At 38.5% G+C, this 27830-nt stretch overlaps 2 protein-coding genes across 3 annotated transcripts; both read right to left on the reverse strand.

Moving 5' to 3' along the window:
- Positions 1-1321: 1321 nt before the first annotated feature.
- Positions 1322-7136, reverse strand: LOC125242314. 2 transcript variants are annotated; one of them, XM_048151083.1, is made up of 4 exons: positions 6836-7136; positions 5177-5297; positions 2698-3729; positions 1322-2379 (listed from the first exon to the last, which is right to left on the reverse strand). In XM_048151083.1, the coding sequence occupies exons 2-4, from the start codon at positions 5291-5293 to the stop codon at positions 2263-2265; spliced, it is 1266 nt and encodes a 421-aa protein (XP_048007040.1). In that variant the 5' UTR covers positions 5294-5297; positions 6836-7136; the 3' UTR covers positions 1322-2262. The 2 variants fall into 2 exon arrangements, with proteins under 2 accessions (XP_048007040.1, XP_048007041.1); XM_048151084.1 differs by lacking the exon at positions 5177-5297.
- Positions 6075-27830, reverse strand: LOC125239431. The gene is made up of 3 exons (XM_048147007.1): positions 24762-27830; positions 9118-9416; positions 6075-6099 (listed from the first exon to the last, which is right to left on the reverse strand). The coding sequence occupies exons 1-3, from the start codon at positions 27828-27830 to the stop codon at positions 6075-6077; spliced, it is 3393 nt and encodes a 1130-aa protein (XP_048002964.1).

Genomic DNA, 27830 nt, shown 5'->3' on the forward strand with positions numbered 1-27830 from the left:
TCTTAATTTGTGATATTGCAGCAACTACATAAAACCAATATTTCAAGTGGTCAATTGCAGTAATATTGATTTTGAACATTTGGGAAACTTTATGCTACGTATCAGGGAGGCAAGTATGGTCGCCCGATAAATGATAAGATAAAACATCAACATCGTTCATCGCTCGACCATACTAATGCCTGCCAGGGTGCACACGTAAGGCCGTTTTCACATTATCCGATCCGAATATCGGATGTCGGAAGGATTTTAATGGAAAGTAATAAACTGCATGCTGCTGGGGATGAATCTATTGAGTGGTTCGTGATGGAGTCGTTGGATATCCAACATAGGTCTTTCAAAAGGTGTAGGGGTTTGAAATGAAATTCGTCCTTGATGTAACTTACCCTAAGACCGTTTTCACATTATCCGATCCGATATCGGATGTCGGAAGGATTTCAATAGAAAAAATCCAAGATGGCGCCGGTAATGTATGGGATATCGGTCCGACATCCGATATCGAATCGGATATTGTGAAAACGCACTAATACCTACCCACCGAGCAGTAAAAAAACAATCTGAAAAATCTAATAGGTATAGCTCAAAACATCTATTGTGTTTATAATTTGCCCTGATGTTATGCTATTTTGATACGGGTAATATTTATAGATTCTAAAATAGATTAATTAAAGGAAATATCAATTTGTGATAACGCAGCAAAATTATAAAAAATATATTTAAAACGGTCAATGACTGCAATATTGATGTTAAATGTTTAATAAACGTTATTATTTAAAATTGGTGCAACATTGAGAAATTAATTCTTAAAAAAAACAATTGCCGTGACATTGTATTTATAATTACCTGTAATGTTACAAAATAAATATACCGGTTATATCAAAAGGTTTTATTGAAGTAAATCTTAATTTGTGATATTGCAGCAACTGCATAAAACCAATATTTCAAGTGGTCAGTTGCAGTAATATTGATTTTGAACATTTGGGAAACTTTAAGTTTAGACATTGAAGTAACATTGAAAACTTGATGTTTAAAAGTTAATGTTGCTGTAACGTTGCATATGTAATATAGCTAATACCTTGTTGCAGCAATGTAATAAATGAACATTTAAATAACTTGTAATCAAAACATCCTTGCAATATTATAATATTAGTTTTCATTTGTCATGTTACAATAATATAGCACTACTAATTTTCTGAAAGTTTCAAATTACCAATAAGTTGAATGTTGTTGTCATATTTCTCCGACCTTACATTCTAAACTTACAAATGTGAGGTATGTAAACTTACTGCAAGTTATTGTAAGTTTCATGCTCAGTGGGAAGGTTTTTCCCGTTCCGTTACCATTTTTTCATACCTACATTTTGTAAGGTTCGAAAAAAGTATGGAAATCTTGGGTCATTTTTTTCCCCGATCAGGATCGAAAGACCTCGTGATTCTGAGTATTAATCGCGTAAAAATACCCACATTACAAAAAAAGTGGGGTGGACAACGTTGAAAAAAAAAGGCCATTAACTAGTTATAGTAGAAGTTAGGTACGAGCAAATTTCGTCCCTATGGAAAGCGACAATGTGGTACAATTTGCTAAGTATTCACTAAGAATGTCACACGGTAAACAATAAATAATATTAAAAATATCAACTAATAACACCCGAGGTAGTTGAGCGGAATATTTCACTAGAAAATATTTTGGATCTTAGTTCTTTACTACTCAGAAACGAGTTAAAATCCTTTGAAAAAAAACGCAAACCAAGATTCAGATTCAACAATTTATTCAATGGTACTTAAACACGATTATATACATAAGTATTATATACATTCTTAATTATGTACATAATTGTGTTATACCTACGACTTAAGACTTCCTTTTTTGTTACCAGGTTTCTTACATGTCGGTAACAAAAAAGGAAAGTTTCTTACAATCAACCTAGGACATTTTGGGAAACCTCAGCATCTCAGCATCATGGACTCTATCAGCCTACCAATTTTTATCCAAATCGGAGACGTGATCCAAATGTACAAACTTAACGGGAATTGCTGATAAAACATCACTTTTTGCATTAGTAACGTCATCCTGATTGTTTTAGAGATTAATCATCTCAGCTGCGACTTTTAAGGGCCTACTTACTGCGAAAAACTAAAATCGGATTTTATTGCAATTTTTTTAACTTAAAGCTGGAGTAATGTGTCAATAATCGAAGAAAAGAAGAAGAGCGATAGAAAGACATAAAATTGATTTCGCAGTAGGTCTGGCGTTTATAAACCTAGTTTATATGTAGCCGTGGTCGACGCAGTGCTTGACGTTGTTGGCCTCACGCTGCCGTCCCTCCTTAGTCTTAAATGGGGTCATCGGCCAAATCTCGTCGATGTTGCGCTTTTTGTCACCCTGAAAGAAATAAAAAAGTGTTTGTATTTACTATCAGCTTTTGAGATAATGACAATAGCTCCTTATTCTACGTTTAAATACGTACTTTAATGCACGAAGATTATGATCAAGTGAATATCACTATCACAGTCTTTCAAATCACTGTGTATCAGAGAGAGAGAGAGAGAGAGGAACAAAATCATTGAATGATTTTTTAAACGGTCCAGAAATAATGGGATTGATAGACAATTTTACGACTTAGTTGTGGGAGGAGGGAGAAGGATTTTAGATAAATCCACAGACGAACAACGACGAAAGAAATCTAAAAAAATGATTTACCTCCATGTTCATGTCACACGCTTCTTCCGGTGGCAGTACGATATGCGGTGTAGATTCAAAACTGAACGCCAGACCGAAGAACGAGTACTTCTTCACTTCCTCCATATAAATGTCCCATGAATAAACCTTGTCAGGATCACTTCCATACGCACGTATCTGGTTCGAAAGGACCTCGTAATAATACTTCAATAGTTCGTCATAGTGTTTCTCCCGCATATCTTCTGTAGTACAACCGTATATAACAAAAGATGTATCCAAAACAGGAGAAGCGCATCTTGTGAGCTGGAAATCTATCATCATAGCGTCTACGGGCCGTCCATTCATATATTTGTATAAGAAATTGTTAGTCCAGGAATCTCCGTGGCCGATGACTCCATTTGTGCGGTCTCTTACTGCCTTCACCATCTCCTTATATCTCTCTGGAACAGCGAATTCCTTTACCTTTTCAACATATTTGGAGTTGGGATATTCTTTTTCTACAGCGTCAATAGCGATACCACATAGACGCTTCCAGAAAGTCTCGTACCAATCCCAGAGGCGATCATCATAGTAAGTTTCAAATATTAAGTTGCTTATCCTGTTAAATTCTTCAGGCTGCTGATCTCTCATTGCGAAAGATAGGGCATGGAATTTAGCCATAGTTTTGTATGTTTGCTTGCAATGTTTGTAGTCTATTCCTTCTTGCCTGACAGCGTATGGTCCGAAGTTGTAAATAGAAACATCTTCGAGACAAATGATGTCGTTTTCTCCATCAATATAAGTTAGGAAGGCTTTAGGACAGTTATCGAATGGTTCGGATAAGTTTTTTGTGGATTGGAATTTCAGCATGGCTGGTAGGACTTCAGTGTAGAACTTTATTTCGTTTTTAAAGAATTCGTCGCTTCTGAAGGTGAGACGGCGGGAGAGGCTTCGAGGGATACTCTTGAGAATGATTTTCACATTTTTGGGGTCACCGGAGTCAGTTTTGCCGAATATATTGATGCGCATCAGTTCGCTCAAGTAAGAATCGCCTTTGCCCGTTTCACCGACGTACTGAAAAATAACAGATAGATATGCGATGAGATTAAATTTATATATTTTATTGATTGGAGAGGCTAGTAGTAATGATGCCCTTATTGGGGTTCGAACTCAGGACCATCAGCTTTACTGGTAGGATAACCCAACTGCAACTCTGGTTGAGATGACAGATTGTTCGTCAGGTCGCTCGATTAGTGTTTTAATGCCTTAGTAAAGATCGTCTACAGGAAATCAAACTATATTAAGAATAAGAATGCACAAAGGATCATAATTGTTATGCTCCTGTTTCATCTTATCAATTATAATTATGAACAAGGTTATGTTATCAATTATACAATGATTACCTGTAGAGTGGCTGTCTAAGCTTAACTTATTTGCATTTGTGAAGTAGGTACTTGCTGAACGATATGCCACACCGTTATCATAATCGTAGAGAGAAATTGCAAGGTACTGACTCTGACTTTTTGATTGCCTTGCATATAATGTAAAAATAAATATCAGTTTTTTTTATGGATATTATATTCGGTTTTGCTCTAATTTCAGTCGCGATCTGCTGAAATCTTTTAGCTGCGGGGTTCGAATTCCCGTAAGGACATTAATTTGTGTGATGATCACAGATATTTGTTAAGATCGGCCACATATTTGAAAGAAACCGTCGTGGTTCACTCATTATTAATAATCAACATCTCACGGGATTCATGATAGACATTTCACTACAGAGAAGCATGGATGACAAATAATGTAGCAAATACGCATTAAAAACAGTTGATATTTTATTTATATCTAAAAAAATAGGAAAGATCCCAAAGTAGTGTTAACATTTGTTGTAGAAATAGCCTACAGCTATATTTGATGACGATGACCTTACAAACTATATTATAATGATCGTCATTATGGAGAATATCCGTTTGTGCCTGGCTGTGAATATTATAATGCGATGTGGAGACTCGGTGAATAATTACATAGAAATTTGTCACAAATATTGCCAATATGATATAAATGACATCACAAGAACTTAAAACCCGCCAAAGTTTATTTTAAAATAGCTGTTACAGGAATTCTATCTTCGTTGTATCTAGCCACCATCAACTTATGAAGTTCCTTTGCAAGAAATGCAACAATATATGGATTTTTATTTAGTCCATAATATTAGAGTCCATACTTCATAGCCTACCAATAACCGCAATACCTACAATAGCTCCAATTTTCCGGCACCCTTGTATATACATATATCTCCCATTTTATCCAGCTTGTTGCCAGGTGATATTTATCCACCTTGAACCAGAAGAGCTTTGGAGAATCATAGCTACTAAGTAATCATGACCCTAGTTACAAGGCACTCTGTATACAAACTTCCCATCAACTAAGGATGATATCCTCTTTAAATCAGTTACAGTGCCCTACTGAATTTTAGCTACTAACATAATCAAAACTAGCCCTAATTTGAAGGCATCCTGTATACCTCCCATCGAGTAAAGGTGACATTTTCCTTGAACCAGTCGGAGAGAGCTTTGCTGAGTCTCTCATCAGTGAGGACGGGGTACACTCCGCTCAGGGTACTGAAGTCTTCCAAAGACATTTTGCTGAAACGGTAAGTATTAATTATAAACTATTGATCACTCCAGTGATAATAGATTATGCTTGACAATGGGAACAAAATTTGCCTCTTCCTCTGTGGGAATCTTAATAAATAATTAATATAGGACATTCTTACACAAATTGACCGAGTCCCACAGTAGAAGGCTTGTGATTTACTTAGAGAACTAAAACAATACCTACAACTTACTTACAAATAATACTTATATAGAAAACATCCATAATCAGGAACAAATATCTGTGCCCATCACACAAATAAATGCCCTTATCGGGATTTGAACCCAGGACAGTGGCTTAGCAAGCACGCTCACAATCACAACCCAATGAATTGATAAACTATTGCTCACTCCATAAAAGAGCTTATTGTAAGCCCATTGAATAAAGTATTCTTGAATACTTGAAGATATTTCTTGAATTGAATATAAACATGTCCATTTATGTGGATATCTATGAACATGTTTTATCCATATCTCTCTACTTGACTTTAATTGAAGTTAACAACTATAATGGTTAAACCATGTCACCTGTTTTGATTAGGTATCTATCTATTCATGGGTTTTTGTATATAATGCCTATACATTCAAGTCTATGTGATGTTACGTGCATGTTGTCTTAACATACCTCACTAAGCCTAAGCATTTATGCCTTAGGTACTCACTTACTCAGCGGTAGGCACAAAACTCTGTGGGTAGGGTCTAGCTAGTATTATTTTGTTGGTTATTTTGTTGTAAGGTGGCCTTAAGATGTGAACCAGAAATATTAGGCTAAGCAAGGTTATTGGAGCAATATCTGGATTATGCAAACATTATATAATTCAAAAAGTGTTAAGTACAGTATAATTATGTTATAAAGTAATCTTAGTGATATTTGTAAAATGTTTTAGGTGTCTGTAATAAATTGTTTTGCCAAATTAATTCTTGATTAGATATTCCTTTCGATTTCTATTGGTAAATCATGTTAATTGAAACCATTTGTTTTTATATTAATTAACATTATTATTTAGATTTTATCACAGACATTTTCAGAAGTTTATTCCAGTTTGTGAAAATTAAATTTAAGTTTGAACGCAATTTTAATTTTGCAAGAAACTTAGCAAGTTTTTTTAGTACCTAAGCATAAGTTTTTTGACATTTTATTTTATCATTAGCTTTCTGAACATTTATTATGTTTATTACAGTTTTAGGCTCCCCACAGACAGTCTTAAAAATTCATAATCTTAAAAAAAAATTGTATGCAATTGACACTGACAGATCTGTCAGTGTCTTGTCAGTGTCAGTTTGAACTGTCAGATTGCATACAAGTTTTTTTTAAGATTATGAATTTTTAAGACTGTCTGTGGGGAGCCTTAGACATCAAAATGTTATTTAAGGCAAATAGTCGTTTGAAACAATTAGTCTATTAGCAGTTAAAAAATATTTATTACTTAACATAAAATATTTCCATGTAAAACTATCCCACTTTATTATTAAAAACTCAAAGATATAATAAACACTAATTAATAATTTAAAACCGCTTCAAAACTTACCGTAAACGCGCGTAAAGTTAAAAATATTCGTACTAAGCGTTATCTCACCCAAACACCGAACGGAACTAATGTCTTACAACATCGGCAATCTTTTAAATTACTCACTACCAAATTGGACACAATTATTATTTCTCGTTCACACTACAGTAAAATAAACACTAAAAAAAGAGATAGAGCTACAACAAAAACTAATCTGAATTGAAAATTGATGACAAGTAGGAAGTGTGCTGTTATTTTGGTTATGTGACCAAATACAGTGGTCTTCTTTATCAGGCTGTGTCTGAACGCAGTTTACGTTTTGGAATCGGTCGTGTTTTCGTAAACCATCAAACGCGGTTCGTTTGCCGGAATGATATTGCTGGGGATGACGTGGTAGGGTTGCTACAGTGTGAAAACTATATTTGCGTAAAAATATAAATATTTTGTTAAAGATAGGACATGAAAAACTGTGATAAAAATATTCATTAAATACGACATCGTTTAGATTTGCTTGGCGTTTAATAGCAGTAACTAGAAATGCTTAACTTTTAATAATTACGAAAATATTTATAGGTGGTTTTTTTAATACTACGCCGGTGGCAAACAAGCATACGGCCCGCCCGATGTAAAGCGGTCACCGCAACCTATAGACGCCTGCAACTCAAACATTGTCACATGCGCGTTGCCATGCCACCCTATTAGAAACTTGTACACTCCCTTTTGCTGTGTTAAGTACACAGCAAAAATGAGTGTACAAGTTCTAAGGAGGGTTCGGGTTGCCGACGACTCAAAGGACAATAGACGGAACAAGTTAGTTCCGTAAGTCCTCCCGTCATCAGCACACCGCACCCTCGTTGAGCTCTGTGGTATCGTTGGGTTAGTGGTATCGGGTCGACCCATTCTTCTTATGTCAAACTATGACGTGAACCAAATAATACGACGTAGGTAAAGGTACCTAATTACCTATACCTTAAGTTACTTCATATAAAGTTAGTACCTAAATAATAAGAGGAGGAAAAAGTATTTTAGTCAAATTGTATTATATGATTTATATCCAGTTGTCTTTATTTCTACCCATTGAAATTAATTAGATTCTATATAATTATAATTATGGGCTGCTATTGCTCCGTTGTTGTAGTCCTAAGGCACCCCAGAGGTACAAAGGGCCTTCACAAGCTCGCGCCACGCCTTTCTATCTTCAGCGACCCTCGTGGCCTCGCTCCAGCTCAGACCAGCCGCTCGTAGCTCATTTTCGACGGACCGCTTCCATGAGTGAACAGGGCGCCCGGGGCCACGGCTTGCATTCTGCGGTTTCCAGTCGAAAGCAATGCTCGCATTATTTCTTCCCCCTCTCCGAAGAGTGTGTCCAATCCATCTCCATTTTCGTGTCGCGATTTCCTCGTCAATGGGTGTTTGCTGGCATATACTCCACAGGTCTTGATTTCGGATAGTGTTTGGCCAGAAAACGCGAAGGATCGATCTCAGGGACTTGTTGACGAATACTTGGAGCTTTTTCGTTAGGCCCTTTGTCACTCTCCACGTTTCGCAGCCAAACAGTAGCACAGATTTCACTATGGATTCGAAGAGGGAAAGCTTGATTCGACGCGTGAGCACATTTGACTCCCAGACGGCCTTTAACTGAGCAAACGCAGCCTTCGCCTTTTTAGGGTTCCATAGTCAACTAGGAACCCTTATAGTTTCGCCATGTCTGTCTGTCCGTCCGTCCGTCCGTCCGTCCGTCCGTCCGCCCGTCCGTCCGTCCGCGGATAATCTCAGTAACCGTTAGCACTAGAGAGCTGAAATTTGGTACCAATATGTATATCAATCACGCCAACAAAGTGAAAAAATAAAAAATGGAAAAAAATGTTTTATTAGGGTACACCCCCTACATGTAAAGTGGGGGCTGATATTTTTTTTCATTCCAAACCCAGCGTGTGATATATTGTTGGATAGGTATTTAAAAATGAATAAGGGTTTACTAAGATCGTTTTTTGATAATATAAATATTTTCGGAAATAATCGCTCCTAAAGGAAAAAAAAGTGCGTCCCCCCCCCTCTAACTTTTGAACCATATGTTTAAAAAATATAAAAAAAATCACAAAAGTAGAACTTTATAAATACTTTCTAGGAAAATTATTTTGAACTTGATAGGTTTAGTAGTTTTTGAGAAAAATACGGAAAACTACGGAACCCTACACTCGAGCGTGGCCCGACACGCTCTTGGCCGGTTTTTTTTTATTCTGCTGTCGATGTCGTCGTCCGCTCCACCTTTCTCAGTCAACACGCTCCCTAGGTACACAAACTTGGACACCGAGTCTAGGCTCTCGCCCCCCAGTGTCAGCGGATCCGTTGAACTTGACTTCACACGCATGCTGACTGTTTTGCGTTTGTTAATTCGCAGGCCCATTCTGTCCGCCTCTTCCTGAAGACTTTCAAGTTTAGCTTCCAGATAAGCAAGATTAGGCGAAATTAACACGATGTCGTCCGCGTAGTCCAAGTCTTCCAGAGCGTTGGTGTCCCATGGTATACCTCTCGGCCAGAGGCGGCCCGCGGCTGTAATTTGTGGGTGTTCACTCAAATAATCATCGTAAGGCCCAAGGTCCTACATGTATGTAGTAACATAAGCAACACTATTAACTGTGTATTTGTAATTCCTATTACAATGGCATAAAGTCTAGTGTTCCTGTTTGTACTTATTCAATGTGATTAAATTTAAATCATATTAAATTGGCTCAGAGATGCATTTATTTTCTTTCCTTCAATTTTCCAATAAATGCCTGAACTATAAGTTAAAATTTCAATGAAAAATATTCTTTATTTAGTTTATATAGCTGCCCAGCTTCAGGGTTAATAACAGTAAAACATAAAAATGAATAGACGAAAACTGCAGTTCATTTAGTAAATGAATGCGGGATTGTGAATGTTTTTTTATTTTCATCGAAAGATGTGATAAGTCACTGATGACGCCGGTATCGGTCCATGCAGACTCACCACCTCCGCCGTCCGCGCCCGCTCCAAATAAAAGACATGGAAAGCAAAACAGTTTGTCACTTTTTTCACATCCACACAACCACGGTGTTTTTTCATACTGTTCCGTTTTAAAAACACGTGTAAAAGTTTTGGTTTTTGAAAAACATATTTGCGTAAGTTTAAGGTCGGGCCGCGGTGGTCCTTTAGCTTTTAATTCTAATCGCGTTGCAAAAGTTTTTTCACACTCTTTTATAAATGTCACATTGTATCCATCCATTCTCACACACTTGCAATAAAAACAATTTAATTATGCGGTTTCAAAATAAGGCAAAATTGTATTCCCGCGCGTGCCTTAAAACTTGTTCTAGATAAACAAGTTTTAAGGCACTGTTTACTAACAATTAACAAAATAGCGCGCGAAATACGCGGGTCGCGGATGGCCGCGACGAATTTCGCGCCTGCGCGGTGCAACCGAGACGGTAATCAAGGACAAACGCACAGACCTATATCGAGATAGAAGGAAAAAGCTTGGCGGTTGACAGGGAGACCGATCGTGTAACATTTCGCATTGATTGGTGTTCTTATTATGATTGGATTATCCTAGTTAATTATTAATGTAGTTTAGAATATTTATAATATAAGTTAGTTTAAGATTTTTGCATGGATGTATTTGTAATTTAATTTGTGTTGCATACTTTTTAATCTGTTGAATAAATAGATAAATACTTGATATCACGAATGTGAATTGACTCGACAGTTTGAATTCATGGCTTATTTTTACATCGCTCGGACTCTAAGAACAAATCAATTTATTTTCATTACATACACATTATTCTAGCATTTATTTCATGTTTATAGGTCGCTCGTTTTGAACGCACGCCAAATCGAGCTCGTCATATTAAAACCGCAATGGAAAACTAATTTTGACATCCAATCGTCGAGCAGACTGCCGTTCGCGGTACTAAATAGGATACTTTTTCTTTCTATCTTGATATAGCTCTGTGGTCAAACGTCCCTAGGAGCGGCGCTCCAGATTTACCTAATATTTCATACATAATCTTCTGTCTCACGCGCGGAGCTATGACTAAACTTCTCTTTCGCTCTTACTGAATTTCGTATTAGAGAATGTACTGAATATTTCTCCATAGGAGCGCAATTCAAAGCGCTCCGTTGAGCGCGGTGCGTATGAAATTGTATAAGAAGGGAATTGGCGGATTATAATATAGAGTATATAGATTGTTTAATGAACTTTTAAGAAATATAAGTAAGTAATTGTTTGATTGGACTTTTTTGCGATAGTTTTTATATAGTATAATACATTAATTTGAGGTACCATAATTGATGTATTACTATAGTTTAATTGTGATTATTTTTGGGAGTGCACCGCACAAGCGCTCTTTAGGGCAAGCCGCTACTGCTCTCGGCATCGATACCACATTGCGCATGACGTCATCTAGGAGGATCACAAATAAAAGCTCCGTACTCCAATTATATTCTATTCTGTTGGTTGCTTGATGTAATGATAACATTCATTATTTCCGGAAGTAAAAACTCTATTGTCATTGTCACTAAAAGACAATAACTATGAAAGTACGAAATAATGAATGAAAATTCTAATGAGAACACGACGTGTGATGGGCTCTAATTATGAACGTGAACTGACTCGTATTCTAATGCTTTACTCAGTTGTTTGTAATTTCGCTGAGATGGCAATGTGCGGTATGAGGACCATACACCAATCATTCATGTAATAATGACAGTCGAAATAAAACTAATTAATTGAAAACTATTAGAAAAATCTGCAAAACTCGCTATTTTGGATGTTACTGGCAACACTGGCTCTCAAGCGTTTTGATATTGCATGCGACACATGAACTTTGTAATAATCAAATTTTATATTCCCATTAAGAACGTATAAATATCTATGTGATTCTCTTCATCATTATTTAGTCACCTCATTCAATGTTGGTAACTGACGCGTCCGTAACATCATTATTCAGGTAACATGCAACATCAAAACGCGCCGGAAATGCGAATGTAGACTGACATCAACCAATCAGAGTTCGACAACGAAAATTGCCGCGTTTATAATTTTTCCCCTCACTAGCTCGGAAACACGTGTTTTGTCCTTTAATACCAGCGGGTAAAAACGCATTTTATCCACTAGTGGGTAAAGTAATTTGACCTTGAATAGTCAAATTAACTGCTTTAAAATTGATAAAAGTAGGTGAATCTAGTAATAAAGATGATTTACCACCTGTGGAACTACTGGAAGCAGTGATAAACGCATTTTTTGCGTTGTAGTTTCCTCGCTATAGTGAGGGGAAAAGTTTTGTGTTACACTCGGGTGCAAATGTATTTTACTTCTCGTGTGTTAACAAAACTCGCAAGTTCAGGATTCTATTCTCGAACCACTCGCTTCGCTCGTGGTTCAACTATAGAATCCTTTCACTTGCTCGTTTTTCAATTCCACACTCGGCGTTAAAATACAACTTTGCCCCCTTGTATAACAAATAACTATTTCCGTGGAAATTACTGAAGTTAGATATTTTTAATATCTTGTTTTTAAAAAGTAGATACTACTCAACTAGATCTTGAGATAATCACAATGGGTAGTATAGGTAGGTAGGTAGTATGGGTAGTTACTTAAATATTTTAGTTGTCTAGCTGTACCTAAACACGAAATGTTTAAAATTGTATTGTAGTAAATGTAGTACTTATTTATCGAAGTCAGTGTTGGTTTTAATAATCAGAAAAAATATTTTAGAGGAAATTTCGGGTACTTATCCCTAATATAGTAATGGTAAGCTGATTTTACTAGTTTCCGTCCTCTAATTTTCGTCTATTTGACGAAGTTTTGAACTGATTAGACTTTCTCACATTTAATGCAATTCTTAATGTTTAACCAACGTATCAATCTGGTTATAACTGGTATTTTGAATAATAAATTCAAATACAACTATGTTAATTATTATTTACTAAAGGCTTACAACTCGCAAACACAGTGCGGTATTTCATATAGAATTTTTTAACCCTCGACGCAAAAAGGACGACGGGGTGTTTGTCGTGTGTGTCTGTCTGTTTCTCTGTTTGTCTGTCTGTGGCAACTCCCGAACGGCTGAACCGATTTAGATTTAGTTTTTTTTTGTTTGAAAGCTGAGTTAGTCGGGAGTGTTAAATTCTTAGCAATGTTTCATGAAAATCGGTCCACTTATCGGGGGTTTTTTCTCAAATTTTAATTTTGTGGTTAGGTTATAGAATAGGGTTTGAATTCGTTCCTCCTTTTGAATTATCAATTAGGTAGGTAATGGATTCTAATGATATACCTAAAACGCATCATTGTTGCAATATTTCCATCTGCTTTTAATACCCTTTTATAATAGTTACATGATTAATTAGTGCGTGGACAAGTTGTTTAATATCAACAAACAGATGAGCGGTTTTCATCTGTGTCCACTCTGCTACGGCCTATTTTTAACCCCCGACGCAAAAACGACGGGGTGTTATAATTTTGACATGTCTGTCTGTCTATCCGTCTGTCTGTCTGTCTATTTGTCTGCCTGTCTGTGTGTGTGTCTGTCTGTGGTATCGTAGCTCCCGAACGGACAAACCGATTCAGTTTAGTTTTTTTTTCTGAAAGCTGAGGGAGTGTTCTTAGCCATGTTTCATGAAAATCGGTCTACTGTGTCGCAGTCGGGGGTTTTTTCAAAATTTTAATTTTGTGCTTAGGTTTTCAAAAATAATATGATACCTCTATAGTATGAGTATGTATGAATCGTATTGCGTCTCTTTACTTGCTCAATTACCTACGACAAAACTGGGACCTAAGTGTGCGGTCCAGATTCCAACCAAGTACCCACGTTAACCTAAAGAAAGCAAGAAATCACCTCCAATCTCCAATGTTACCTTTATAGTTATTTGTTATACAAGGGGGCAAAGTTGTATTTTAACGCCGAGTGTGGAATTGAAAAACGAGCAAGTGAAAGGATTCTATAGTCGAACCACGAGCAAAGCGAGTGGTTCGAGAATAGAATCCTGAACTTGCGAGTTTTTTAACACACGAGAAGTAAAATACATTTGCACCCGAGTGTAACACAAAACTTTTCCCCTCACTACAGCGAGGAAACTACAACGCAAAAAATGCGTTTATCACTGCTTCCAGCATTTGCACAGGTGGTAAATCATCTTTATTACTAGATTCACCTACTTTTATCAATTTTAAAGCAGTTATTTTGACTTTATTCAAGGTCAAATTACTTTATCCACTAGTGGATAAAATGCGTTTTTACCCGCTGGTATTAAAGGACAAAACGCGTGTTTCCGAGCTAGTGAAGGGAAAAATAAGATATAGAGTCCAATGTAGAAACAGATTCGTGGTAAATTAAAAGGCTCACGTGCAAAATCAAAACGCTATCAAAGGGAACGATACAGCTCCTTGGTGCATCAGTACGCTTGTTTGGATTGCCGTTTTTAGGGTTCCGTAGTCAATTAGGAACCCTTATAGTTTCGCCATGTCTGTCTGTCCGTCCGTCCGTCCGCGGATAATCTCAGTGACCAGTATCAGTGAGTAGAAAGCTGAAATTTGGTACCAATATGTATATCAATCACGCCGACAAAGTGGTAAAATAAAAAGTGGAAAAAAATGTTTTGTTAGGGGTAAGCCTTACATGTAAAGTGGGGACTGATTTTTTTTCATTCCAACCCCAACGTGTGATATATTGTTGGATAAGTATTATAAATGAATAATGGTTTATTATAAAACCGCCTTCAAAAAAAAGCGTGTTACAAAACACGGAGAAACTAAAAAGCCAAAAATAATAAACCTTCGAATTCAGATTTCTTATCGGATTGCAATAATCTAAACATCCAAATTATAAACAAATCAATTATTTTTGTAGTCGGTACCAGACCTGTTCGTCGCCTTGCTATTTCCTGTTTGCCCTACCCAACCATACGCAGGCTGGTCCCGACTCCAAAAATAATTGATTTGTTTATAATTTGGATGTTTAGATTATTGCAATCCGATAAGAAATCTGAATTCGAAGGTTTATTATTTTTGGCTTTTTAGTTTCTCCGTGTTTTGTAACACGCTTTTTTTTGAAGGCGGTTTTATTTTTTGTTAAAAAGTTTATTTATTTGTTGATTTTTAGTGGTTCCTAGTGATATTATATGTATCAGTCCGAATATATGTACAGTAGTGAAAGAATTGTCCTTTAACTCCTAACCATTGAGGAGTTGACCTTCCATCATCAGCTCAGCCACATAAAATTATTACCATCAGGCGCAAATACTGGTGCACCTTTGAAAAATACACAAAAAATATTACATGTGCCTATAACATTTGAAGAGTTCCCTCGATTTCTCCAAGATCCCATCATCAGACCACGACTTGGTGCCAATGGGACCATCTCGGGGTTATACCCGTTCAATCAAAGAATTGAGAACCTCCTCCTTTTTTGAAGTCGGTTAAAAACCATTTCTTGATAATATTAATATTTTCGGAAATAATCGCTCCTAAAGGAAAAGTATCCCCCCCCCCCACTAACTTTTGAAACACATGTTTAAAAAATATGAAAAAAAAACACAAAAATAGAACTTTCCAGTATTTTTTTTGAACTTGATAGGTTCAGTAGTATTTAACTGAGCGTGGCCCGACACGCTCTTGGTCGGTTTTAAACTTTTTAACCCCCAAGGCCCCGACGCAAATACGACGGTCTGTCTGTCTGTTTGTGTGTGTGTGTGTGTCTGTGGCATCGTAGCTCCCAAACTGTTTGAAAGCTGATTAGCCGGGAGTGTTCTTAGCCCCGTGTTTCATATAAATCGGTCCACTATGTCACGGTCGGGGGTTCTTTCAAAATTTTAATTTTGTGGTTAGGTTATAGATATTACAAGTTTGTATTTAAATAGTAAATATTGAGTTTGGTTACACGCAGTCCTCAGTTGCTTACACATACCTACCTCTGCCTCTGTAGTTTTCTTTGTAATTGAAGCAAGTTTTCTCGCGACGTTTTCTTCGCTGCAAATATGTACCTATTACCTAATGGGGCCTGTGTCAAATGATCATCATCATTCTCTTTGCGTTATCCCGGCATTTACACGGCTCATGGGAGCCTGGGGTCCACTTTGACTACTAATTACAAGATTTGCCGTAGGCACTAGTTTTACGAAAGCGGCTGCCATCTGACCTTCCAACCCGAAGGGTAAACTAGACCTTATTGGAATTAGTCCGGCTTCATCATGATATTTTCCTTCACCGAAAAGTGACTGGCAAATATTAAATGACATTTCGCACATAAGTTCCGAAAAACTCATTGATACAAGCCGGGGTTCGAACCCGCGACCTCCGAAACGAAAGTCGCACGCACCGCTACCAGCGCTTCACTTTTCTTTGGCCTAGTGTCAAATGATATGTATACATACATACTTAGGTAATATATAATTATAACAATGATGAACTCATGGTTCCAGTTCCAATAACAAATTGCCACTTTATAAATCTAATTTTAATCTACCTCTATTTTTGAACTTTCGCTGCTTTGCTTCAACATCATATCATTAGGTAATAGGCATGCAATACAAATTGGAAGTGAACTTTCAGAGTTATGGAGCTGAAACTTTAAAACGCGCGTCCGTCATTTCTTCCGTTGCAGCTTGCACGCGGTTTGCCATATTTTTTTCACGTATTTTCACGTAATACTTAGGTTTACGCCCCGTTTAAGGACTAGCGATCCTATCACAGACATTTTGTCACCAAACGTTCGCATTAAAAAATTCATACCCACCCAGCCGCACGCAGCCAATATAACATGCATAATTTAAGATGCCCCAAATTCCAAGTTCAGTCAAAGTCGAAACGGTCATTTACAATTTAGTAGCATTATAGACGTATTCTCGGCGGGTAATACCGTTCGTGAGTGAACTGATGAAATATAAATGAACGAATGGAAATGGGAAATGTCAACGTTCGTTGCAGGTACTTCAGTGATGTGTGAAGTATGAGTATTCGGGAATTTAATCCTTTGAACTCGGAGGAAAAATAAACTGGAGGCGCCTTCATGTTGCATTTGCTTACAAAAAATTCTGCCGAATTTCGCGCACATTTTGACAAAAAAAACAACACATGCTCAATAGGATGCACTCAAACATGTGGCATATCATCCTCGTCAATATTATTATAATTACAATAACTCTATTATAATTACAATTACGTTGATTCTTACATAATCTTAAAATCAAGCCTCCTAAATAAAAACTCTATCGTACGTCCCGTTCGAAAAAGTATTTATTATCTGCAAACGAGTTATAAATCGATTCTACGTGATTGGATAAATGTCATTAATCTGACATGTGACACAAATATTTTTATCTAAAATATATAAGAACAACAAAATATTACTAAAATTGCGTACATAATTATGGGACTTTATACTCTATTTTTATAAGCTTGAGGTGACTGAGTGTTTATTACAAAGAATATAATACTCACTAGGAGAAGAACGATAACTCCATACAGAAATATGTCCCCTTCAAAAAGTTCGTTTATACTAGTGGCGCGCTAAATGTATAGCAGACAACCGGTTTAGCCTAGCGGTTCTTGGTAGTAGGTAATCCAATTTATTGTTCCAATTTATCCTGGGTTCGAACCCCGGCGAGGGTGTTTCTTTTTGTATTTTTTGTTTTTGTTCCTATAGCTTGGCCCAGTATGTTTTAAAATTTGGAAGTTCTTTACATAAAAAAATAGTAATAAATAAACTGTAACACATTTTTGGGCCTATTAAAATAGAAAGAGCTTAGGTAAGGAAATTTAATTTCTTAAAAAATAGCCATTTATTAAGCATTAATAATTATGAGCTATTATTTCCTATCAGTGATAATAAATATCTCTTGATTTAAATAAAATGCAATTTTACATAAAATTGATTTATTTATTGTTAATACATAACATTTAAAATCCATGTAGGCATGAATTTATGGAAACCTGCACTGAAAAATACACCATGCTACCTGATAAAAGAAACAGGCGTTTAGAGCACATTACATTTTTTTCAAGTAATAAATACTTACAAATAACGTAAACCATCTTAGGTATGTCCAAAAATTACAGGGAAAAATCATTTCCCTACTTGCTCTTGGCCACTTATGATACATTATAAATTACTACGTATATAATTATTATACTTAATTAAGTTTTACTCATTCGCATTGCTTTGGTTTCGTAAGTAAGAATAACTTTATACAGTAAAACGACTCATCAAGATTGCGGCGCATTATAATGCCAAAAAAATCAGTAGATAGGCAATAAGAAGAACAAGTGGGTAATGCACACCTTTTTTTAAATAATTATATAAATCTATCTATTACTTATGCATTTTTGACAAAGACATTTTTGATTCAACAAAGAGAGTTTTACTGGAATTCAAAAGTTTTTGCGTCGGAAACTTAATTTATTACTTGGCTTTTGACTGTAAGTACCTAAATATTTATGGCTTGTGTAAGAAAAATACTTTAATACAGTACATAATAAATAAAAGTAAGAATATCATATCTTCATCATGCTCAATAGAAAACAAAAACAAATAGGTGATTAAGCGAAACTTATGAGAAAGCATATCTTTTGTCGTCATTTCAGGGTTAAATCCACAATAATGGTATTTTATGCAACTGGCGTTTAAGCACAGAATATATAATAGTACAAGTACAGAAGGCTCAACTCCTTTGATGTTCACAAAACGCCGCCATTCTAAATTCTTACCTACATTAACAAACGGACCGCACGCGTGCAGACGACATTGAATTCTATTGCGCCACGCGAAGGTCGGCGCCACTGAATGGGCCGCGAACTCGCGGCCGCCGGCATGTACTTGTAGCGCGGCGAAATGATCGCGGAGTGAGCCGCCCCTGGTTTAAGTGAGGTCAAAAAAGACGTCAGTAATAATTTGAGGCGAAGCCAAAAATTGTTAAGAGGGCTTTCGTGTTAAAAATAGTGAAATCGCAACCGAGCGCTCGATCATACCGTGTGTGGTATCAAATTAAAGGGCTTTGCGAGTAGTTTATAAATATATATCACATTATAGGACTTTTTCTACTTGGTCTAACAAAATATGAGAAAATGTCCAAAAGTGGTAATAATTGGACCGGTCAAGGCTCGTTTTCAAAAAATTGGCAAAAATCAATAATAGCAATTTATAATCACTAAGGCACAACAGCAATTTAAGTAAACGTTGCAGATTAATTTAGTACAAAACTTACTTCGATGTGATGTAGATTTTCAAAGAAATTGTCACTTAATTTTAGGTATTTTCTGAAAAAAATTGAATTCGCCTTAGGCTAGTTTACTCTTTTTCAAAAACTTAAAATAAAAATCTAGTCTGATATGATTGTGGTACAGGATATACGAATTATAAATTTACCCGTTTTAATATTCAAAATTGTCCAAATTTTACAAATAAGATCGACTGATTCAGCTCTATACGTGCGTTTTTCTAAACGTGCATTAGAGAAAAATTCATAATTAATTTAGTGAGTTAGTTTTCAAAAATCCAGTCTTATAAAAATCAAGATAATAAGATGCTCTAACTGGAACTTGAATTAAATAAATCTATTGGATAACGGAAAGTGTAGTATTTCACCGACTAAAACTCTCAATTTTACATTCTTTTGACGTTTTTTTGAAAGCAGCCTTAATAAGGACGCCAGGAGTATTTTTGACTCAGTTAAACACTGTTGCATACAATACTTTTTCTGCGACCATGCACTTACTTTTTAATAGTTTTCTAGAATAACTTTCGTTAAATTCGCACTGTTTCATGTATTTTGACGCGTCGGCCTCCCCTCTGTTCCTGCCTCACCCTGTCGCTCGCACTCCCCCGCGCCGCCGGCATCCCCCGGCGCCCCGCGCACCCACGCTATATCCATTAAAGGCTTGCTAACAATGCTTTATAGATCAGTCAATGAATGCTCAAAAGGGGGGGTCTAGGTGGAATGGCCAAAAGCAGAAAATTTCACTACGGGATGTTGTTAGGGATAGTCAGGAGACATACATACTAAAAGTCCTCGGACTTTGGACGTGAGCTCGAAGAGGGGAATGAAAAAGGTCCCATTTTTTGGTTTTTTGCTCATATTTCAAAAACCGGCCAAGAGCGTGTCGGGCCACGCTCAGTGTAGGGTTCCGTAGTTTTTCGTATTTTTCTCAAAAACTACTGAACCTATCAAGTTAAAAACAATTTTCCTAGAAAGTATTTATAAAGTTCTAATTTTATGATTTTTTTTCATAATTTTTAAACATATGGTTCAAAAGTTAGAGGGGGGGGGGACGCACTTTTTTTTCCTTTAGGAGCGATTATTTCCGAAAATATTAATATTATCAAAAAACGGTCTTAGTAAACCCTTATTCATTTTTAAATACCTATCCAACAATATATCACACGTTGGGGTTGGAATGAAACAAAATATCAGCCCCCACTTTACATGTAGGGGGGGTACCCTAATAAAACATTTTTTTTCCATTTTTTATTTTTGCACTTTGTTGGCGTGATTGATATACGTATTGGTACCAAATTTCAGCTTTCTAGTGCTTACGGTTACTGAGATTATCCGCGGACGGACGGACGGACGGACGGACGGACGGACAGACAGACATGGCGAAACTATAAGGGTTCCTAGTTGACTACGGAACCCTAAAAACTATGCGTCATAAGAAATTTTGATTTACTACACTTTGAAAGCTTATAAAATTCTCTATAACTTTGATCTAGAAACTTTTTTCTATTCTTAACCATTGTCTAGGTATGAGCTCCTAAAAACTGTTAATTTTTTTTTAAATCGTCACCCCCACTTTTTGTTTCACTTGAAAAATATCTATCTTAGACAAAAGTTTTCTTAAAAAATCTTGTAGATCAGCAGGGACCGGCCCGCTATCCCTTATACGGGGTTTTGTATGGGTATTTCGTTAGGCTTAACTTACCCTACCCTTTTGACGCGATACCCTTTCATTTTGCTTTTAAAGCCCTAACGAAAGCGCTTACCTAAAATAGCCCAATACCCTTTCAAAACCCTTATCATCGGCTCAGCCTAACGCCATAAGGGTAAGCCTTATATTGGGTTTTATTTGCTTTCCCTTATAGCATATCGTGCGAGTTTAAATCCTGTACCTCGCTCATAAAGCACACATTACTCCGAACGAAATAACATACGATCGTTACCTACGGCGGCACTGTGTGTGATATTTGCGCGTTTCTGTTTCATGGAAACGGCTGTAGATAAAATAAGGTTCAATTTTCAATACCAAATACTTATAGTTATGATAGGCTCCTTCTTTGCTCAGGTGTAACACAGGCAAACGCTGCTTTTTAGGGTTCCGTAGTCAACTAGGAACCCTTATAGTTTCGCCATGTCTGTCTGTCCGTCCGTCCGTCCGTCCGCGGATAATCACAGTAACCGTTAGCACTAGAAAGCTGAAATTTGGTCCCAATATGTATATCAATCACGCCAACAGTGTAAAAATAAAAAATGGAAAAAAAAAATTATTAGGGTAAAATGGGGGCTGATAATATTTTTCATTCCAACCCCAACGTGTGACATATTGTTGGATAGGTATTTAAGAATGAATAAAGGGTTTACTAAGATTGCTTTTTGATAATATTAATATTTTCGGAAATAATCGCTCCTAAAGGAAAAAAAGTGCGCCCCCCTCTAACTTTTGAACCACAAGTTTAAAAAATATGAAAAAAATCACAAAAGTAGAACTTTGTAAAGACTTTCTAGGAAAATTGTTTTGAACTTGATAGGTTCAGTAGTTTTTGAGAAACATATGGAAAACTTCGGAACCCTACACTGAGCATGGCCCGACACGCTCTTGGCCGGTTTTTTTTATCGGACTTGTCTTGATGAGTACCCGAAGTCTAGCTGATGCTGAACCCTGGCTGCACCTAGGGGAACTCGGGTTTAGTGTAATACAGGCAAACGCTGTTTTCGTCATCGGACTTGTCTTGATGAGTACTCGAGTGAGCAGTACCCGAAGTCCAGCTGATGCTGAACCCTGGCTGTACCTAGGGGAACTCGGGTTTAGTGTAACACAGGCAAACGCTGGTTTCGACATCGGACTTGTCTTGATGAGTACTCTAGTGAGCAGTACCCGAAGACCAGCTGATGCTGAACCCTGGATGCACCTAGGGGAACTCGAGTTTAGTGTAACACAGGCAAACCTGGCTGCACCTAGGGGAACTCGGGTTTAGTGAAACACAGGCAAACGCTGTTTTCGTCATCGGACTTGTCTTGATGAGTACTCGAGTGAGCAGTACCCGAAGTCCAGCTGATGCTGAACCCTGGCTGCACCTAGGGGAACTCGGGTTTAGTGAAACACAGGCAAACGCTGTTTTCGTCATCGGACTTGTCTTGATGAGTACTCGAGTGAGCAGTACCCGAAGTCCAGCTGATGCTGAACCCTGGCTGCATCTAGGGGAACTCGGGTTTGGTGTAACATAGGCAAACTCTGTTTGCGTCATCGGACTTGTCTTGACGAGGACTTGGGTGCGCAATAGCCAAGACAGCGTTGTAGCTGAGCCCTGGCGGTATCTAGGGCAACTCTGGTTTCGGTGCATTATAATATAGAAATATTTCATGCAATGTCAAGTTAGGCATAAAACATAATATTAACTGAACAAAAATCCTACCAGAAGTGAATATTAACATCAAGTAGTTAGAACAAATTTATTAATTTGCCATACATAAAACACTTTATTTATGTCTAAAAAAATACGTATGTATATCCATTTGAATATCAAAATTAAGTACAGTCGATTTCACTAATAGTAACACAGGGAATAAAGAGAATACTGGAGTTCCAAGCGTCCATAGACTGCGGTAACTATTTACTATCAGACGGGCTGTATGTACCAAGAACCTCCCCGCCACCCGATTGGCGTGAGTTTGGGTTCTTTGGACAAAAGGGCGCTGGTTCTGTCCGGAAATCGGCACCTTAGGAAGATTTTCACCGTTTCGGGGTGCAAAACAAAAATGAAGAGAACTTAAAAGAAAAATATATATAAATAAGCCCTACACTCACCCGCGCTTCGTGTTGTAGGTCGCCGCGTAATATGGTACGGCTTTTCCGCTCGCCGTATATTAAACACAAATTTTCTTTAATTTTATCCGCAGTCCACCACCGCCGTGGACGTCAATTTTCTTTCTTCCACTGACATTATTTTTTTCTCTTGTCATAAAATTTTTAAACTTAGTTCCAAATATAAGTAGCGTCTTTTGCGCATGCCCCATTCCCCATACGAAATAAATATATATGATAAAATGATGTGCGAGTGAGACATGACATGTAAACAATTTAGAAACGTTCCGAAACTGGTATTAAAACTAAACATTCCCCCGCCCGAGAAAGGCTAAAGCCTTTATCAACAACAAACAAATAAAACACTAAATTAAAACAATTTGGTAACGCTAACTCCGCTTAGTCGTCCAAAGGAAGCCTACAAATTTTAACAACAGGCCGCGTGAGGCTACCTGTAGAAGTTTTAAGACGTACTACCCTAACAACACCGTCTTTGCCGGGTAGCAGATCTTCTATCCTACCTAACTTCCATTTTAGAGGAGGTAAATTCTCCTCCTTTATCAGGACAAGATCACCCAGCTGAGGCGGATCAGTTGGAGATGTCCATTTTCTACGCATTTGAAGAGAATGGAGGTATTGTTCACTCCATTTTCTCCACAACCGTTGAGACATAGCTTGTATTAAGTTAAACCGATTCAACCGTGAGTTCGGAATGTCCTCGAAATTGTACTCCGGAACCGAAAGCAAAGGTCTTCCAATAAGTAAATGAGCAGGCGTCAAAACCTCCAATTCATTAGGATCTTGGGTCAATGGGCATAGAGGACGACAATTAAGGACTGCCTCCACCCTGGTAAATACCGTTACCAATTCATCAAACGTCAAAACCTGTTCACCTATGACGCGCCGCAATAGTGTCTTAGCCGACTTTACGGTCGCCTCAAAAAGACCACCGAAATGTGGCGCCGCTGGCGAATTAAACCGCCACGTTATAGACTGTTTGGCCGCGCCATCGCTAAGCCCTTGTTGTGCTTCCTCAGAAGCCAAATATTTCCGCACATCATCCAAGTATCTGTTGGCACCTGTATAATTGGTTCCGCAATCTGAACGTATCACACTCGGCATGCCGCGTCGAGATGTGAACCGTGTCAAAGCCGCAAGAAACCCTTCTGTCGAAAGGTCAGTGACACACTCCAAATGAACCCCTTTGGATGCAGAGCAGATAAATACGCAAAGATACGCCTTTAGGATTTTTGCGTTCCGCAAACGAGACTGCTTAATGCTGAATGGACCAGCAAAGTCAGTTTGCACTGTGTGAAACACACCAGTCGCATTAACTCGATCCCATGGCAGCGCTGACATAATCGGCGCTGTTGGTCTGGCTTTGGTTTTAAAACATTTCATACACTTGAAAATTCGTGTACGAATCACTTGTCCCGCAGAAAGAATCCAAAATTGTCGCTGTAATACCGACATCAAAACCGTTGCCCCCGCGTGGCAATATGTCACATGAAAATGATCCACGATCAAAACCGTTAGAGCATGTGATTTTGGTAAAATCACCGGATGCTTTCGTGGAAAAGACAAACTTGAATGCTCCAAACGACCTCCAACGCGCAATAAACCGTCATCCGCAATAAACGGCAAAAGCCGACGTAGCCGCTTGGAACATTGTTTATTCTGGTCTAAGCAGTGGATATCATCCGCAAACTCCTCCTGCTGAACCAATTTGATTAACCGCTGCAAAGCGAACCGTCGCTCTGGGACTGATAATACCCCCCTAAGTTTCTCGGACAAAGGCCTGGCATTGTTGACAAACCGGAAACAATATGCTACGACCGTCAATAGCATATTTAAACAACTAAACCGCGTAAAAATATTATCTTTGTCAACAATCCCGACCAGGGCCTGAACATTTACCTTCACTTTCCGCAATCCAGGTAATGGATCTTCCGCTTTGTCCATTATATTCCTGGGCCAGGTCTCCGCATCACCTGACAACCAAGGAGGTCCCCACCATAAAGGATGCTCCAATAGCACTGACGCGCGACAACCGCGACTCGCGACATCAGCAGGGTTCATTTCTGAAGGTAAGTGTCTCCAGGCTATGTTTAAACCGCAATTTAGAATCTGAGAAACTCGATTGCCCTCAAAAGTCTGCAACAAGTGTGGCGATGTCTTCAACCACGAGAGAACGATAGTGCTGTCACACCATCCGAAGATTCCGTCTATCGTCAGGTCATCACTGATTGCAGCAACAACGTATTTCAAAAGTCTGACTAGCAACGCCGCACCGCTTAATTCAAGTTTCGGGATAGTTAGTTTCGATTTAACCGGCGAGACTCTTGATTTTGCCATCATTATACTAACTTTGACCCTTCCGTCATGTCCTACAGTCCTCAGATAAACCGCTGCACCATACCCCAGTTCTGATGCATCTGAGAAACCATGCAGAGAACACGATTTAACGTCTAATAAGACAAAGCGTTCCAACCGCAGATTTGAAATAAGAGGCATATCTTTTAAAATGCCTTGCCATTCCGCAACTACGTCATCAGGAGCTTTCGCATCCCATGACAAATTTTTCAGCCAGAGTTGCTGCATGAGGACCTTACCCTGAAAGATTACTGGGCAGATCCACCCCAATGGATCAAATGCTCTAGCTAAAGTGGACAATATTGACCGCTTAGTACATCCACTAGTGTCATCCAGCTTCGTACGATATGAAAAACAGTCACTGCTAGAATCCCATTGAACGCCTAGGATTTTATAGAAACTAGGCCCATCCGCATTGTCAAATATTTTGCGAGGTTTTTCTAAATGCTCCTCTGCTATGTCCTGTAAGACTTTCTTACTGCTTGACGTCCATTTACTAAGCTCAAAACCGCCAGAGCGTAGTAAATCCGTCAGTTCCTGCTTCAACTTGCTTGCGTCTTCTATGGAATCGGCTCCGCCTAAAATGTCATCCATATACACCGAAGACCGCAGAAGTTGTGCCGCAGCAGGAAACTGCATCTCTTCGTCATCTGCCAACTGCCTTAGCGTCCGAATCGCAAGGTATGGGCTTGACTTCATTCCGTATGTTACGGTATTTAGCCGATACACACGCAAAGGTAAGTCTGGGGACTCCCGCCAGAAAATGAGCTGGAAACGCCGATCCTCCTCAGCAATCAAAATCTGTCTAAACATCATCCTGATGTCCGTTGTAAACACGTAACGATGTAGCCTAAACCTACATATAATTTCCGCGATATCCCGCTGTAGTTTTGGACCCGCATGCAAACAATCATTTAGCGCAACACCATTAGTAGATGCGCAACTAGCGTCAAAAACTACGCGAATCTTATCAGAATCCTTTTTAAAAATTCCATGATGAGGTATAATGTAACTACCACTGGCGTAGTCGTTTGGTTCCCCTTCACACAGTGACATGTGTCCTGTTTCGGCGTACTCCCGCATAAACTCCGTGTATTTCTCCCTGAAGACCTCGTTGCCTTTTGCAAGGAGCCGCCTCTCCATGGCTAAAAACCGCTTCATAGCTATGGGTACAGTGTTACCGAGCTCAGGAGCATCCAATATAAAGGGCAACCGTGCTGAGTATCTACCCTCTTCAGTCCGTGAATGGGTATCTCTAAAAATGGTCTCGCATTCGAGATCTTTAGGGTTTTCCGCTTTAAACGGGATGTCTTCAACCTCCCAAAACCGTTCTAAGATCCGATCTGTGCTTGTGCTACAGAAAAAGACCTGAGACGCACAAGGAACTCGAGGGGAAACTCCAATATTGACAGGACCTGACAAAACGTGTCCGAACACCGTTTTTGTCACCCGTGGAATGTTATCATGGATTTTGATGCGTCCGCTGAGTACAATGTCACAAAGTAAATCCTCACCTAATAAAATATCAATCTCTCGACTCACAAAGAACTGTTCATCCGCAAGATCCAGTCCCCGATAATTATCCGCCAACTGAGCCGGCAACGAATATCCAGGCAGGTTATAACTGATTTTATTTAAGACATTAGCCGTGGTCACCAGCACTGGCTGATCCGTCAGCCTAGGTGTCATGGTCAGATTAACTGCTCCCCTACAACCGGTTATAGGAGTACAGCCCAGTCCTGTGATTGGGTCGTCAGGCTTAAACCGCTCTAAGCCTAACCTCTGCACACAAGACTCCGATATGAATGTGCTCTCGCTCCCTCCGTCCAGTAAGGCCCGCGCCTCCTGGTAGCGTCCGCTGCTATCCAGAACTCTAATTATTGCCGTCGCAAGTAACACCTTTGGTTTCATTGCCTGTGATGCCATCAATCCAGAGACTCCAGGAACCGCACCTTCTGGATTGCCGCTGGTTAAGGGCGCACTGACAACAGGAACACTTGAAGAGGACGAGGCAGCATTGTGAGACTTCCCATTTGTAGCCACGTTTGACGTCAAACGTTGTTCACGATCTGAACCACTTGCCGGAATATCAAAATGCAATAAATAATGGTGTTTAGCCGAATTACACTTGTAACAATTCTTGTTATAAGTGCATTTATCAATGTTGTGACCGTTCAAACACTTGAAGCACAATCTAAGTGAAACGACCTGACGCTTCCTAGCTGCAGGCTTCATCTCCAGGAATTTCTCACACTTCGCAATAAAGTGTCCGCTTTTTCCGCATAACCGACACGTCGACGCCGAACCTGCACCTTGAAATGCCGCATGAGCCTTTACCGCCTGGCTCTGTCCACCACCAATACGTCTTCCCGCCGACGCACTGGCCTGTGGTTCCGCACTGGATTCCAAAATCCGTATTTCAGTTTCCAAAAACTTTATGAGGTCCGCGAAAGTGGGTAATTCTTTGTCGGCGTGCTTGTCTTCAAAGTGTTTCTTCAAGTTACCGTCTAACTTTTGGAAATTGATGTAGAAGAGCAAATAACACCACGAATCCACCGGAAATTCCATTTTTTCCAGCGCTTTTGTGTTTTCGATCAAGGTGTTCAAAAACAT

Source organism: Leguminivora glycinivorella, chromosome 2 (genome assembly GCF_023078275.1).
Source record: "Leguminivora glycinivorella isolate SPB_JAAS2020 chromosome 2, LegGlyc_1.1, whole genome shotgun sequence".
In the NCBI taxonomy this organism is placed as follows: Eukaryota; Metazoa; Arthropoda; class Insecta; order Lepidoptera; family Tortricidae; genus Leguminivora; species Leguminivora glycinivorella.

Excerpts from the sequence above, each read along its gene's own strand:
- LOC125239431 (XM_048147007.1), bottom strand. The coding sequence starts at position 27,830 with ATGTTTTTGAACACCTTGATCGAAAACACAAAAGCGCTGGAAAAAATG. Across the intron at positions 9,417-24,761 it reads CTGGATTGCGGAAAGTGAAG|GACCTTGGGCCTTACGATGA; the intron begins GTAAATGTTCAG and ends ACATACATGTAG. Across the intron at positions 6,100-9,117 it reads AGCCTAGACTCGGTGTCCAA|ATATTGCTCCAATAACCTTG; the intron begins GTTTGTGTACCT and ends TGCATAATCCAG.
- LOC125242314 (XM_048151083.1), bottom strand. The coding sequence starts at position 5,293 with ATGTCTTTGGAAGACTTCAGTACCCTGAGCGGAGTGTACCCCGTCCTC. Across the intron at positions 3,730-5,176 it reads TCACCTTTACTCGATGGGAG|TACGTCGGTGAAACGGGCAA; the intron begins GTATACAGGATG and ends GTTATTTTTCAG. Across the intron at positions 2,380-2,697 it reads CGTGTGACATGAACATGGAG|GGTGACAAAAAGCGCAACAT; the intron begins GTAAATCATTTT and ends TATTTCTTTCAG.